Consider the following 12,587-nt stretch of genomic DNA (forward strand, 5'->3'; position numbering starts at 1 on the left):
GGGTTTACAATAGGTACACGTGACTAAGCATGTGCCGACCAAGCTGCAAAAGAAGAACGCTCGATGAGGGCGCCAAACACGGCTAAAGCCTTTGCACGGGTGTAGGTGTTGGTGTCCGACTCGGGTTGGAATATCTGATTCTGCAGATGTTTTTAGGACATGCCAAATACCACTTGAAATTCAATATTTGTGTCGAAACCAAACACAGGTGCATGCTATCTTACTTGGCAAAAAAATTAGGACATGGATCACCGAGTAGCACTGACAAGCAGTCGTAAATGAGCAAAACCAGTAAAATTTTAGTAATATGATGATAGACAATAGAGTTCCAAACCATGTAATAACAGAAATACAAAGGTTCATACAAGGTTTTCTGCAACTTCCCGTGCAGCTTATTGCAGTATATACTAGCAGTACCAAGGTTCTAAGAAACATCATGCCACAATATGCATCTTGCACACGGATGGTTGACGACTTTCTTGCAACCAATACTTCCCACACCATAGTTACACAATCCATCAATATAATAGCATTGTAAGCTCTTGCTTTGTAGGCGCACACCATCTATATGACCGACCCATCCTTAATGGTTGCATTCTTTAAGATCAACACAATTCCGAACCTTATGTAGTACCCCTCTTCTGGGTGATCAGCCTCTTGGATACCCTGTCATAAAAAGTGGAAGCCATGGTCACAACACCTTGGATACATGAGCACGCAAGTTTTTTGCTGTATCGTTGGTGACCTTACTCACCTTACTGTTTGCAATCACCACATTCTTTCCGATCCTCGCATTCATGTCGATGATGCAATTCCTGGAAATCATCAAAGGAAGATACCATAAGGGCTTGGTGAGTGTGATATTTTGGAACTAGTAGCAGTCATATAAATGCAGTATTGTTCCAAATCCTCACCTTATCTTTGTGTTCTCTCCTATACCAATTGGGACCTTTCCAGCTAATAGTAGCTTTGCAGTTTCTTCTTCAGTTTCATAAATATCCGCACCCATCATCATGGTATCCTATATTTATTAGAAAGCGCAAAAACAAATGAATTGACAATAATTTTCGAAAGTAACAATAAACCAATCAAGTCCTGATCAGGATTCAGTAAATTGTCGTACTATTGAAAATATGGGATTGGTTGGCGTATAATAATCACCAAAATTGAGGTGTTCACATGCTAAATAAATCGAACATGATATTAGTTCGGAAGTTATGAGAAAACTCCAACAATATTTTGATGAACTTGTACAGGGTCACAAATCCTATCTATGATTTTGTGAACCCTCGTGTTGATATGGCATATTGAAATATAGATGCAATAATTCTACTAGCTCAAATCAAAGTCTTGATGCAAAAGAATGTATAAAACATGAGCATACATCTCGACAGAGCATATACCATGAGTTCACATCTGGAGCTAACACGTGAGCAAACTCCAATAACAGAGTGTTTGATACTGCATTCACTCAGCAAGCAGCCATCTGAGATAAACGCATCTTTGATCTGCAGAGGAGAAAAATCCAAACTTCAAATATTCCTACGACCTGCTCTGAGGTAATAATTGTTCCACAGGATCTGTACCTTGCACTTGTCCAGTTGTGTTGGAGGCAAGTTCCGCGGTGCAGTGAAGAAAGGTGTTTTAGGATCATAGAATTCGAACTTTGAAGGCTGAAGGAAGAAATACATCAGCTGAATTTGTGTTCATATTCTAATCACCAACTATTAGATGATAAGTTAATTGAAGAACAGAATGAAATTAACATGTTACAAGCCTCTTAACACATGTTCCTTGCACAAAGTTCCGTGCAATATATACAATACACGGTACACAAATGAAAGAATACCTGCTCAGTTAGGGCCAAATTTGCATCAAAGAATGATTTGATTGTTCCAACATCCTCCCAATAGCCCGTGAAAATATATGCCTAACACAATTAGTTCAATATACCATAAGTATGTATGATGCATGGAGGTGAGAATCCATTAATGTGGTTTGATATTTATACTGCAATCCTACTTAATAATCCTACTAACTAGAAACAAAACAACTCTTCCAAGTGAGACTTCACGATACACATAGTGCAATAGATCAGAGTTACCTGCACATTATGCTCTAGCACAGCTCTTGGGAGGATTTCAGATCCAAAGTCATGCAATTGAGAATACTTTGACCTAAGAATTAACATTATTAGAAGGAAAACTAGGATGTCATCAAGAATATATCAAAGGAAAGTGATTACTTGAGAAGGTTTAAAAGTGCATCTCTTTTGAAGACATAAACACCCATTGATGCTATGTAGGGATATTTCTGTGTATCAGCTATAGCATAGCTAAGGAAGTTGGTATCAACTCTCTGCAACAACAATACCATTAGTGTTAGCTTCTGCATCAAAATATCTAATCATTTCTGAATAAGCTAAGTAGAATTGGACCATAGAAAAAACTTAAAGAGGCGTTCATCAAAGAAAGAAAGAAAACAAAAGAAGTACTCAAAGAGTTGCTAACCATAGACTCCAAATCAGCACCCTTTGGTTTCTCAAAAAACTGAAGTACACGCCCAGTATAATCAAACTTCACTAGTCCATAGTTAGAAGCTCGACTTACCAAAGGAAAGAAAAAAAGGAAATGAATTAGATCACGCTCACGTTGTGTTGGATGACTAGATGACATAATCATAAATTAGGAGGATCAACAGTTGATTTACCTCTCATCAATAGGAGCACATGATATAGTGATGTCAGCATTGTCATCCACATGTTTCTGGAAATAATACATGCCAAAAATAGTTGATTAATCTAAAATCAGTACATACATGAAACTTAAGGAACAAGAGTACAATGTACCTGTACAAGTTCCATGTAGTTCATCCGATAAAGCTGATCGCCACTCAAGATTACAATGTGCTCAATATCTTTATGATAATAATAATCCTGAATAAGTACACAAGAACTCAATATTCCAAAAACTGGAATGGCAGAAGAATGAGAGAATGACCACCATGAGAAGAGAAAATATTAACTACCTCAAGTACCCAGACAAATTTTCTGATAGCATCTGCTGTTCCCTGGAACCATCCAGCAGGCTCTTCAGGCATTTGTGTAGCTGCTAATACCTGCTTGTCAGAACAATCAGCTTAACAATTGATGTATAGGAATCAGTAACTTTCCAATTCTAGAGAACATCAAGGCAAAGTTATGACATGAATAGTTGACAATCTGTCATAAAGTAGTCTATGTTTTGAACCATGGATCTACAGTAGAATCTTGCCATCTCTTCATTATTCCCTCTATCGAAGTTATTCCCACTTACACATATCAGCAATATGAGATAAATTACCTGTACAGATCCATCAGTAAAGTTGATCCCGCCTCCAAGGTATGTACGATGAATATGGCGGTTAAGAGAAGCAGAGTTGAACTGAGTCATCACGAATATCTTATTTATACCGCTATTGAAGCAGTTGCTCATAGGGATATCAATTAGCCTGTGACATCCTCCAAGAGGGACCTATGTAATGCAACAAGAACAAAAAATAAGGAGACCAATTTACATAAGAGATAAAGTTGAATGCTTTCAGAACATTTGGACCAAAAACATAAGGTTTTGAGAATATTTGGCTGAAAGTCTAAAAAATGAAGAATATAACTTTCACATGTATTTATTGTCTTATGTATGTTAATTTGATGATTCGATAGTGTATCTTGAAATTAAGATGAATCCACTAAATTTCACATAAGACTACTATTAAATTCAAACACTAATGTTGTACAATACTATAACATTGTAATCAATGGTTGATGTTCAATTTTATATCTTACAGCAGGCGTAGCCCTTGTGCTTGTCAATGGAAAGAGCTGAGCTCCAGTGCCTCCACCCAAAATGACAGCAGACACTCGGTTTGCATCAGCATAACTTTTTCTGGAGGAATGTGTTTGAAAATGCTGCAAGTATGGGATGAGAGTTAGATTATGTAAATCAATCCTAAATAAGTGCATATAGTACATTTATACATCCCATTAAATAACAATCCAGGAAAGATTATGTTGGTCTTAGAATTGTAGTTGTATATTTAGTGAGAACTAGAAACCATTATTAGATATCATAACAAAGATTTGTGATAGTCACTCAGCGGCTGTAAGGTTTATTCCCATAAGTTATTCAAGTAGTAACCATAAATTCCCTTTTTCTAAATGCAGTGAAGCCTTTTTCGCTAGGATCTCAAATAATTATGATGAGCCTATTGAAACTAAATGGAAGGATCTTATCAACATCCATGAATGCGAAATCATAGATAGAATTGACGAATTGGCAAATCTATACTATAATCAATTCAACAATATTATAGTGAATTTCCCTAAAAACAAAAGTATAGCAAACTTCACTCAAAAAGAAAGTATAGTAAATTTCCATAAAAAAGTTATAGTAAACCACCATGTATGAGTAACAACTGAGTTAGATACTTACAAGAGTTTCAGGATAAGAATCAGAGGTAAGAACACATTGTGTTCTAGCAGCTCCACCATTGAAGCATCTATTTCTCAAAGCTTTCTCCTGGTTGATGACCCCAATATTTAATCTTTCCATTGACCTCTCACTCCCACCACCCTCACTAGATCGTCTTATCAAGTGTGGACTTGTGTTCCCATCCAATGCTAGTGTAAACTGCATATCTACTCAAACACCTACACACACCTGCAACTCAAATAGATGAGTAGGTAATTCTTTCAAAGCAAAGGAACATTTATGATGAACTGAAGTAAAAAAAAAACTTCTGCAGCTATCATCGATCATGCTTACAATATATATATATATATATATATATGATATATATATATATATATATATATATGTGCTTGCACTACAATATGACACCTAATGATCAAAATGAGATTTACCACTTCCTAAAAATCGAAGTCATAAAGAATGCTCCTCAAGCAAAGTAATCAAAACAGAACACCCCATGCCTGCGGACAAAATTGCATGCCACTAACATGATTCTAAATCAAAATTGGAATGTTTAATGCAGCTAGGCATATACCATGGACTCTATATTGGTAAGAATGAGCAATCAAAATTATCATAAAACAACCTTTCAAATCTCAGATGCATTTGCAGAGTATATGGATGATAGAAATATAGCATCTCGCCATCTTTCCACTGACACTTCCAAAATATGAATTATACTAACAAATAAAGATGTCAAGGAACTATATACTTACAATAGGACACGAAGATGGCTGTGAGATCAAAATCACACTTGCCTCCCCAAGTGTTATTGTGGCTCCAATTGCTGCTCATTGTGTTGTTGTCGATGTGCTTATAAAGAGTGGTAGGAAGGCACACTAGCGGAAATGAATTGTGTGAAGGCACTAACAACCGTGAAAAAGGTTGGATGCCTTTTGCGTTACGTACTTACTTCCACGAACAGAAACGAAAAGGAGTTCACAATTCTTGCAAGTGCTATGAAAAAGCTGGAAGCCTTTGGCATCGTGTCCGCGTATAGAAACAAAATGGGGTTCACATTTCTTGCAAGTACCTCCTAAATGCTCACGCAACTGACCATCATTAGTTTTCCAATTTTGCCCTTGATCTTCGGTATAAACACAAGGTAACACATTTCTTTTGGAAAATATGCTCATTGGCTTCTACTTTATTTTTAAAATTTCAATTTAATGAAGATGCATAGGTGAATTGTGTATGATATCCTTTGGTGCATGACTATTTTCAAATAATAGATAAACTATAGAGTGTAAAGATGATCTACTGGCTGCATTTACAGATTTGTGAATTGGTATGCCTTATGTTTATAACTGCTTAATAATTTTGGTGAGCAGAAAGGGCAAAAAAATAAATAGACACATGGAGAAGTGATGGTGGGTGGCGATGCCATCATAAGGCAGACAAATGTATGTTGAAGCTGTTTCTGAGCAAATAACTTTGGCGTGTGGCTTTCCCCTCTACAGACATTCATAGATGGTACTTCCAAAATGCTCAAATGTGGTTGCATCTTTCTGTAACCCATTCATAGTTTTAGACTCCTTTCATCTAGAAGAACAACAAAGCAAACTAATTTTCGTGCAAACAACAAATTGAGGATGCTTGAGTTGGAAGCAATTGTCAGGAACAATTCTCACGGTACGCATGAAACCTTTTACAAAAACTTTTCTGAGCTGGCAAGAATGTTGGTAAGCTAGCTTTCACAAACGTTCATGAAAGATAAATAATAGTGCTCAATATTGCTTTTAGAAAAATGCCAAACTGCCTTTGTGGACATGTGATGCATAGCTCTCCCTCTTATTCTCACTTTTCTAGACTTACCTTCCCTCCCCCAAGAAAAAATATATCAGATACTCCCTCCAATTGCAAACGTAGGTTGTTTTACCCTTCTTAACTTCACTCTAAATGTAAGGCATTCTAAAACTTATGTGCACCCTTCTTAATAAATGCTACCATTCTCACAAATAAATAAATAAATAGTCTCTCCCAATGCAATATAAATAAACAGCAACATGTTCATCTAATCTCCTTTCTTAATCCTTAGGCACAATTCTAAAACAACTTACATTACAACCATATGGAGTTTTTTGAAGTTAAAAACAAAAAATGTACTCAAGAAACTTCAAAACTTGAACTCATGATCTCAACCCTACCACCAGGTTATAGCATGAACCAGAGGCAAAAGTTTGGCAGGTATAATACAAAAGGGTTCATGGACCACAATGGCCAAGATTTGTGTAGATCTTTAACCATACCCAGTATTGCCGAACTGAAGATTTTAGTTCATGTCAAAAGATTTTGCCACTCATAATATTTTAATGGCAGTAACAATCGACACACATATAAAGTATTTATGACAATGCTCTGAGCAATGAGTAGAACGAGGATTTTGAATGCTATTGTTTCGGTTGCTGGCGGATCTTACTCTGCATATTTAAAGAAATGTGGTAATGAAATTTCCTGTACAGAAAATTTGATAATAATATACAGAAAATAAGTTTGTCTTTATCTTTAAAGAAGCAAATTGAATTATTATGGCTCCAACTTTTGAGCAAAATTTTGCCAAACATTTCGAGAGCAAACGCCTTGCCACTCACCCTGTATCAGCAGGAAAGAGTCTGATAAAAAGGAAAATAAATTAGAAGGAGACTCGAAAAAAAAATACTTGGGAATTTCCATGGGCCGTTGCATTTCCCACGTAGCCCATAGCAAACCACAAAACTAGATGAAAGAATCTGGAGCCCAACCAAGCGTAGGCAGAGGATAACATCAGCGAAGCGATAAGAGGAAGGACAGAGACAGCAGCCGAAGCGACCGTCCGGAGCTGCGCGCGAGGCAAGGCCATCCGCCATGACGCTCTCCCTCTCCACCTCCTTCCTCCCCATCCCCGCCGCCTCGAGGGCCACCGCCCGCACCCTCCGCTCCGTTGTCCCGTCACAGGTACGCGCGCGCGCGACCCTTCCTCTTTCGCGATTCCCGCACGAATAATCATCGGCGCTGCCACTGATTCTGAAGCCGAAACGAATAATCATGGGCGGGGCGATGCAGGGGATGCGCTGCTCGATGCGCAAGAAGGGGCTGCACCCGCAGATCTACGAGGACGCGAAGGTGTACTGCAACGGCGAGCTGGTGCTGGTGACGGGGGGCACCAAGCCGGAGTACACGGTGGACGTGTGGTCCGGGAACCACCCGTACTACGTCGGTGACACCTCGGCGCTGGTGGTGATGGACAGCCAGATCGAGAAGTTCCGCAAGAAGTGGGGCCACATCAAGGAGTACTGGCCCGAGGACCAGTGGAGGGAGATGCACCCCGACGGCGACCCGGAGTTCGAGCCCGAGGGGGACAACTGATCGACGGCGTCTCCCCGTTCATCGTCTTCCTCCTCTTCTTCTTCCTCCCGCCCTCATCCCCCGGTGCGTGGTCACGGGTCCTGTTTACCATGCTCCCCTGATTGGAATTTGAGACTTGGTCGTTTGCAATGCTCTCCAGGTGTTCGATTAATGTTCGCAATGCAATCGTACCAGTATGTGTCTATGTGATAGTGTCTTGCTTGTGCAGTGCACTCTAATCTTAGTACTCATATGATCATATCCATTGCCATTAGACCCGAGCAGCATTGTTATTTTCAGACTAGTCCAGCAGACATCACACAAGCAAATGTTCCTGAACTTGAGGAAACAGATATTTCTTTATGCTAGTGTTTGGGTTAGCCTGCCAGTCTACCTAGATAGACCACATACGCTTTGATCAAACCTACCTTTTGCTGGAGTAAGTTTTTCTTTTTTTGACAGCAGAGTAAGTTTCTCAGTCCTCTACTTTTCTTCACCCTGTTTCAGCCGTAAGCTTGAATTTGCCTGGTAAGCAAGCAGTTCTCGGGGGGCTCCTTAGCATGTGGAAGCTGGTTAAGCAATATAGCTTTAAAGCCCACTAGACCTAAATTAGAGATTAGGCCCAAATTAGAGATCTAAATCCAACATTTTAAAAGATTAGATTCAACATTTTCAAAAATAAAAATCAACATTTGAAAAAAGCAGATTCAACATTTTTCAGAAACACAAATCAACATTTTAAAAACAAATACTAACATCGACATTTTTTCACGATCTGTTTCAGCATTTAAAAAATGAATTCAATATTTTTTAAAATGTAGATCAGCATTTTCTTTGAAATAGATTCTTCCTCCTCTTCTTCGCCCTGCGACGGCGGCGGCGGCGCGCGCCCGGGGAGCAGAAGGTGGCCGCGGCACGCGGCTGCAGCTGGGGGTAGCGCGGCGGCGGGGGAGGCTGGCGGCGCAGGGCGGCGAAGCGCGCAGGGCAGGGGCGGCCACCTAGGCGCAGCAATGGAGGCAGCGGCGGCGCACGACGGAGAGGCGGAAGAGGAGAAGGGAATCAGATGGTCTCTAGCTCGTGCATGAATCTTTATAGCATCTAGAAGCCAAGTAACTATCCAGATACGGAAAGCAGATAGGTTTGGCGACAGTTCTCGGGTCGCATTTTGCCCCCACTCACACGCGGCCCACGTAACCATGTCGAAGACGAACAGAAAATGGACTGAGCCCACACTAGTTCCGTCCAACGAAGCTGTAGCACAAGAGCACGGCCCAACTGTGCGTCCGGCCCTTAAGCCCAGAAGATAATTGACCGCCCGCTCAAAGTGTTGGTCACTGGCACTGACACTGCCCCCTCCCCTGAAGAAAACAAGTGCGTGTCCTCGGCGAGCGTCGCCCTCCTACTGCTAGTACAGATCCTGATCCGCAGGGCTCCAGTTGGTTTCAGCACGAGGCCCCAAAAGTCAAGACCACTCGAAGCCGACCCATCCATCCATCCGTCACCCATCCGGCAGCAAAACATAGATACGGCCCTCTAAACTTAGGCAGCTCTAGGTTGCCCGAATTATTGTAGCGCCGCCAGCCGGCCAGCTGTGCGGCCGGGACGCGCACGCCGTGGCCTGCGTCTCCGGGCGCGCGGGAGGGAGGGAATATCGATGGCGGCGGACGGTGAAAGTGGGGAGTCGCGAAGGAGACGTGGATGTCATTCGTGCGGCTCCTGTTACAGCTTCGAAGCGGGATGGCACCGGAGATCGGTGAAGCCCCCGGCATGACGTTTGATTCCATGAAAATACTTTATGCGATGACAGATCGAACCATCCGACAAGGCGCCTGTAGCTCAGTGGATAGAGCGTCTGTTTCCTAAGCAGAAGGCCGTAGGTTCGACCCCTACCTGGCGCGGTAATTTTTTTATCTCTTGCAATTTTCATCGTTTACAACTCTCCTACTCCCTAGTATTTTTTTTAACCATCGTTTACATCTCTCGTGCTTTCCGTTACTTTCGTATTTTTTTTAAAACAAATCCACATCTCATTTGCCTACGGAAGCTGTGTTTTCTTACCAGATGAGCAGATCACAAAACCTACTCAGAGAGGAAAAAAAAAGTTTTTTCCCCGAAAAAGAGAAAAAAAATGGCCAGAAGACGATAATCCATATTGTAGAAATTGTAGAACTTTACCTCTTTCTCATACAACGTTTTGATTGACCCCTTATTACCTTTGTTCTTATGTACACATAGCCATTATTAAACTACTGTTTACATATCCATGACGGACTAAAGCTGCGTCTTCATTCCTTTTGGAGTCAAAGGCAGAAAGCGAACTTTGATCAAACGGATGGCGCTTATGGAAAGGGGTAATCACGAGACAATAACTAAACGCCACCACGTTTGCGTTTTAGTATGGTTGGTTTGCTTTTGTTGTTTTCAAAGATCCCCTGCAAAGCAGGCACACGCCTAACGCTTAAGGCAGCAAACAATAATATATAGAAGTAATGTTGAATGATTATGCATTGCCAATTTGTCATATTTTTCATATGATATTGCAAACTATAAAACATCATAAGGTCTAACCAGGGTCGGTATTATAATTTTAAGGGCCTTTGGGCAAGCAAAAAGATAAGAGCCCGTTGAACTAATTTTTAGTTATAAAATTTACGAATAATAAAAATTACTTTGCAATATATGTATAGCTCATAAAACATATAACAGTAGTGTAACAAAAAAACTAAGAACAATAACCATTATGAGGTTTGTGATGGGCTTTCAAAGACTTATTATCAGATCACGAGATTTGTGATGGTCTTTCAAAGATTTATTATGCAAATAGAAAATTATATGTACTAATTACCTATATAATCTTGGGGCCCAGCTCTATTGGCCCGTTGTTTTCCTCATTCACAGTTAAGCTAGTCTAGTCAGGCAATTGCTTTCTCCTCCTCCGCGGTCAAACTAGTCAGACCATACCGGCGTATAGTACCCGTGGAACCAAGAGGGACCTTTGTTGAAAAAAAAAATCAAGAGGGCCCTTTGCTTTTCTTTGGAGCGAAAAGGCCAGGCGATGTTTCTCCTACAGTCCTCTACTCGTCCTAGCGGAAGAAAAGAATAGTCTGACCGTCCGACTTTGACTATCCCTGGGTCATAAAAAAAACGCAGATTACTGTACTAGAGGCAGAAAGCATCCATCCCCTGATAAAAGCCTAACGAGGACGAGGACCACCCCATCTCTCTGACCATCCAAAATCCTGTGATCTCGATCAAAGTTCCAGGCCAGACTTGTGTAATCTGCTGTGCTGGTAGTACTGCGTCGTCCGGTTTCTAGGAGGAGCGAGCGAAGCGACCGCACGGCGACAAGGAGCGCCCTGATTTGGTGGCCTCGAGCACCGTCCTTGCCTTGCCTCGCTCCTAAACATCAGCGCCGAAGCAAGCGAACGCCCTTCCTTCCCTTGGACCCCGCGGCCCGGCTTGCACGCCTGCGCCGCATCGATCCCTACGCGACCGTACTGCCCCGCCACCGCAGCGATTATCGGCGGGGGCGCCGCGGGCGCTCGCTTCCACGCCAGCTGAAGCGACCGCCTGCGCCCATGATTTCCCGTCGCCGTTTCGGTTTCGCTCGCTCGTCGGCTCGTGCTCGCCCGCCGTCTCGCCCAGTCGACCCGCCCCGCCCGCTCTTAAAAAGTAAGGGCGCGCGGGCCAAAAGCGGCCAGCCGGCGCTCATGCGCGCCGTGCGGGAACGCGCGCGCTTCCCGTCTCACGTTTCCCTCTGGAGAGGAAAGCCTCGCGCCCTTGCCACGGCCCCCCGTCATCTTACGTTGTTGTCACTGTCACATCACGGGGACCGGGGCTCTCCGCTCTCCTTTCCTCCCTGCGCCGAGCCGCGAACGGCAGCCGCCGCCGCCGGGCCCGGTCGCCGGTCGGCCGGGTTATTAGTGGTTGCACGCCGCAGTCTTCTCCTCAGAGTGTGCGGTGTGCCTGCGCTGCGCACACCTATCAATCACGCTACTACAAGACTTGAGGAGTGGCGTTAAGGCGTTTGAATTTAACGTGAAACTGAATGCCCCCCGTGCAATGTAGCGAGGCAGCGCGGCCCCCCGGTCCGGGCGGTCTCGCGATGGATCGATTCGAATCGCGCGCGGATCTCCACGCGACCAAGATTCACAAACGTGCAGGGGCAGAGGGGCAGGGCACTGCCCTCTGCCGCTGCTGCTGCTGCCTGGCTCGCTGACACCGGCCAGGCCGGCGAGCAGAGGGCAGAGGCCTGGTCAGTCCATCACAGGCCAGACCCATGAAGCGGCACCTGAGAATCCGTGCGCCTTGCATAAAACCGTCTCGTCCCCTGCAGCCACGGCCGTGGCCGTGCCGTGCGACCCCGGCCCGGCCGGCGTGGCCTGGCCTCTCAAGTCTCAAGACCCGCCCGCCACGCTGGCGGCACCGCACAGGAGCAGCCGAGCAGCAGAGTAGTTTGCATGCCACGCTCCACGTGATCTCTGATGCGAGAGGCCGTGACTGTGACCACACCCTCAGCTCCACCAAACCTTGTGACGGACGAGCGAGAGGCCGAGAGGGGGCCAGCCGGCCAGGCCAGGGGGCTCCCCCTCGGCACAGCCGCATCCCACAGGCGGCCGCAGCGCGCGCGCCGTGTTCAAGTCTCCGGACGTGACGCGCGGGCACCGCAGGCAGGGGCTACCTTCTAGTAGCCCTACGGAGGGAGGAAGCGGTCAGTGGTGGGTGGTGTTCGGTCCGGTTCAGGAGGTGCTCGTG

The 12,587-nt window shown here is 43.8% G+C and overlaps 2 protein-coding genes and 1 non-coding gene across 3 annotated transcripts; 2 read left to right on the top strand and 1 right to left on the bottom strand.

Moving 5' to 3' along the window:
• Positions 1–275: 275 nt before the first annotated feature.
• On the bottom strand, positions 276–5,287 carry LOC112894503 (glucose-1-phosphate adenylyltransferase large subunit 1, chloroplastic/amyloplastic-like). The gene is made up of 16 exons (XM_025962238.1): positions 5,225–5,287; positions 4,470–4,697; positions 3,824–3,946; positions 3,342–3,512; positions 3,028–3,117; positions 2,849–2,935; positions 2,710–2,765; positions 2,511–2,604; positions 2,246–2,358; positions 2,105–2,177; positions 1,850–1,930; positions 1,587–1,673; positions 1,404–1,508; positions 915–1,021; positions 755–815; positions 276–666 (listed from the first exon to the last, which is right to left on the bottom strand). Exons 2-16 carry the CDS (start codon positions 4,671–4,673, stop codon positions 565–567), a joined length of 1,554 nt encoding a protein of 517 aa, XP_025818023.1. The 5' UTR covers positions 4,674–4,697; positions 5,225–5,287; the 3' UTR covers positions 276–564.
• A 1,976-nt stretch (positions 5,288–7,263) lies between these two features.
• Positions 7,264–8,119, top strand: LOC112891485 (50S ribosomal protein L31). The gene is made up of 2 exons (XM_025958368.1): positions 7,264–7,442; positions 7,551–8,119. The coding sequence occupies exons 1-2, from the start codon at positions 7,353–7,355 to the stop codon at positions 7,851–7,853; spliced, it is 393 nt and encodes a 130-aa protein (XP_025814153.1). The 5' UTR covers positions 7,264–7,352; the 3' UTR covers positions 7,854–8,119.
• Positions 8,120–9,657: 1,538 nt separating this feature from the next.
• On the top strand, positions 9,658–9,730 carry TRNAR-CCU. Its single transcript has one exon. It is a non-coding gene; the product is annotated as a tRNA-Arg (tRNA).
• Positions 9,731–12,587: the final 2,857 nt, after the last annotated feature.

The sequence above is a fragment of the Panicum hallii genome, chromosome 5, assembly GCF_002211085.1.
Source record: "Panicum hallii strain FIL2 chromosome 5, PHallii_v3.1, whole genome shotgun sequence".
Lineage (NCBI taxonomy): Eukaryota > Viridiplantae > Streptophyta > Magnoliopsida > Poales > Poaceae > Panicum > Panicum hallii.

Excerpts from the sequence above, each read along its gene's own strand:
- LOC112894503 (XM_025962238.1), bottom strand. The coding sequence starts at position 4,673 with ATGCAGTTTACACTAGCATTGGATGGGAACACAAGTCCACACTTGATA. Across the intron at positions 1,674-1,849 it reads ATTTGGCCCTAACTGAGCAG|CCTTCAAAGTTCGAATTCTA; the intron begins GTATTCTTTCAT and ends TTCTTCCTTCAG. Across the intron at positions 816-914 it reads GGAGAGAACACAAAGATAAG|GAATTGCATCATCGACATGA; the intron begins GTGAGGATTTGG and ends GATGATTTCCAG.
- LOC112891485 (XM_025958368.1), top strand. The coding sequence starts at position 7,353 with ATGACGCTCTCCCTCTCCACCTCCTTCCTCCCCATCCCCGCCGCCTCG. Across the intron at positions 7,443-7,550 it reads GCTCCGTTGTCCCGTCACAG|GGGATGCGCTGCTCGATGCG; the intron begins GTACGCGCGCGC and ends GGGGCGATGCAG.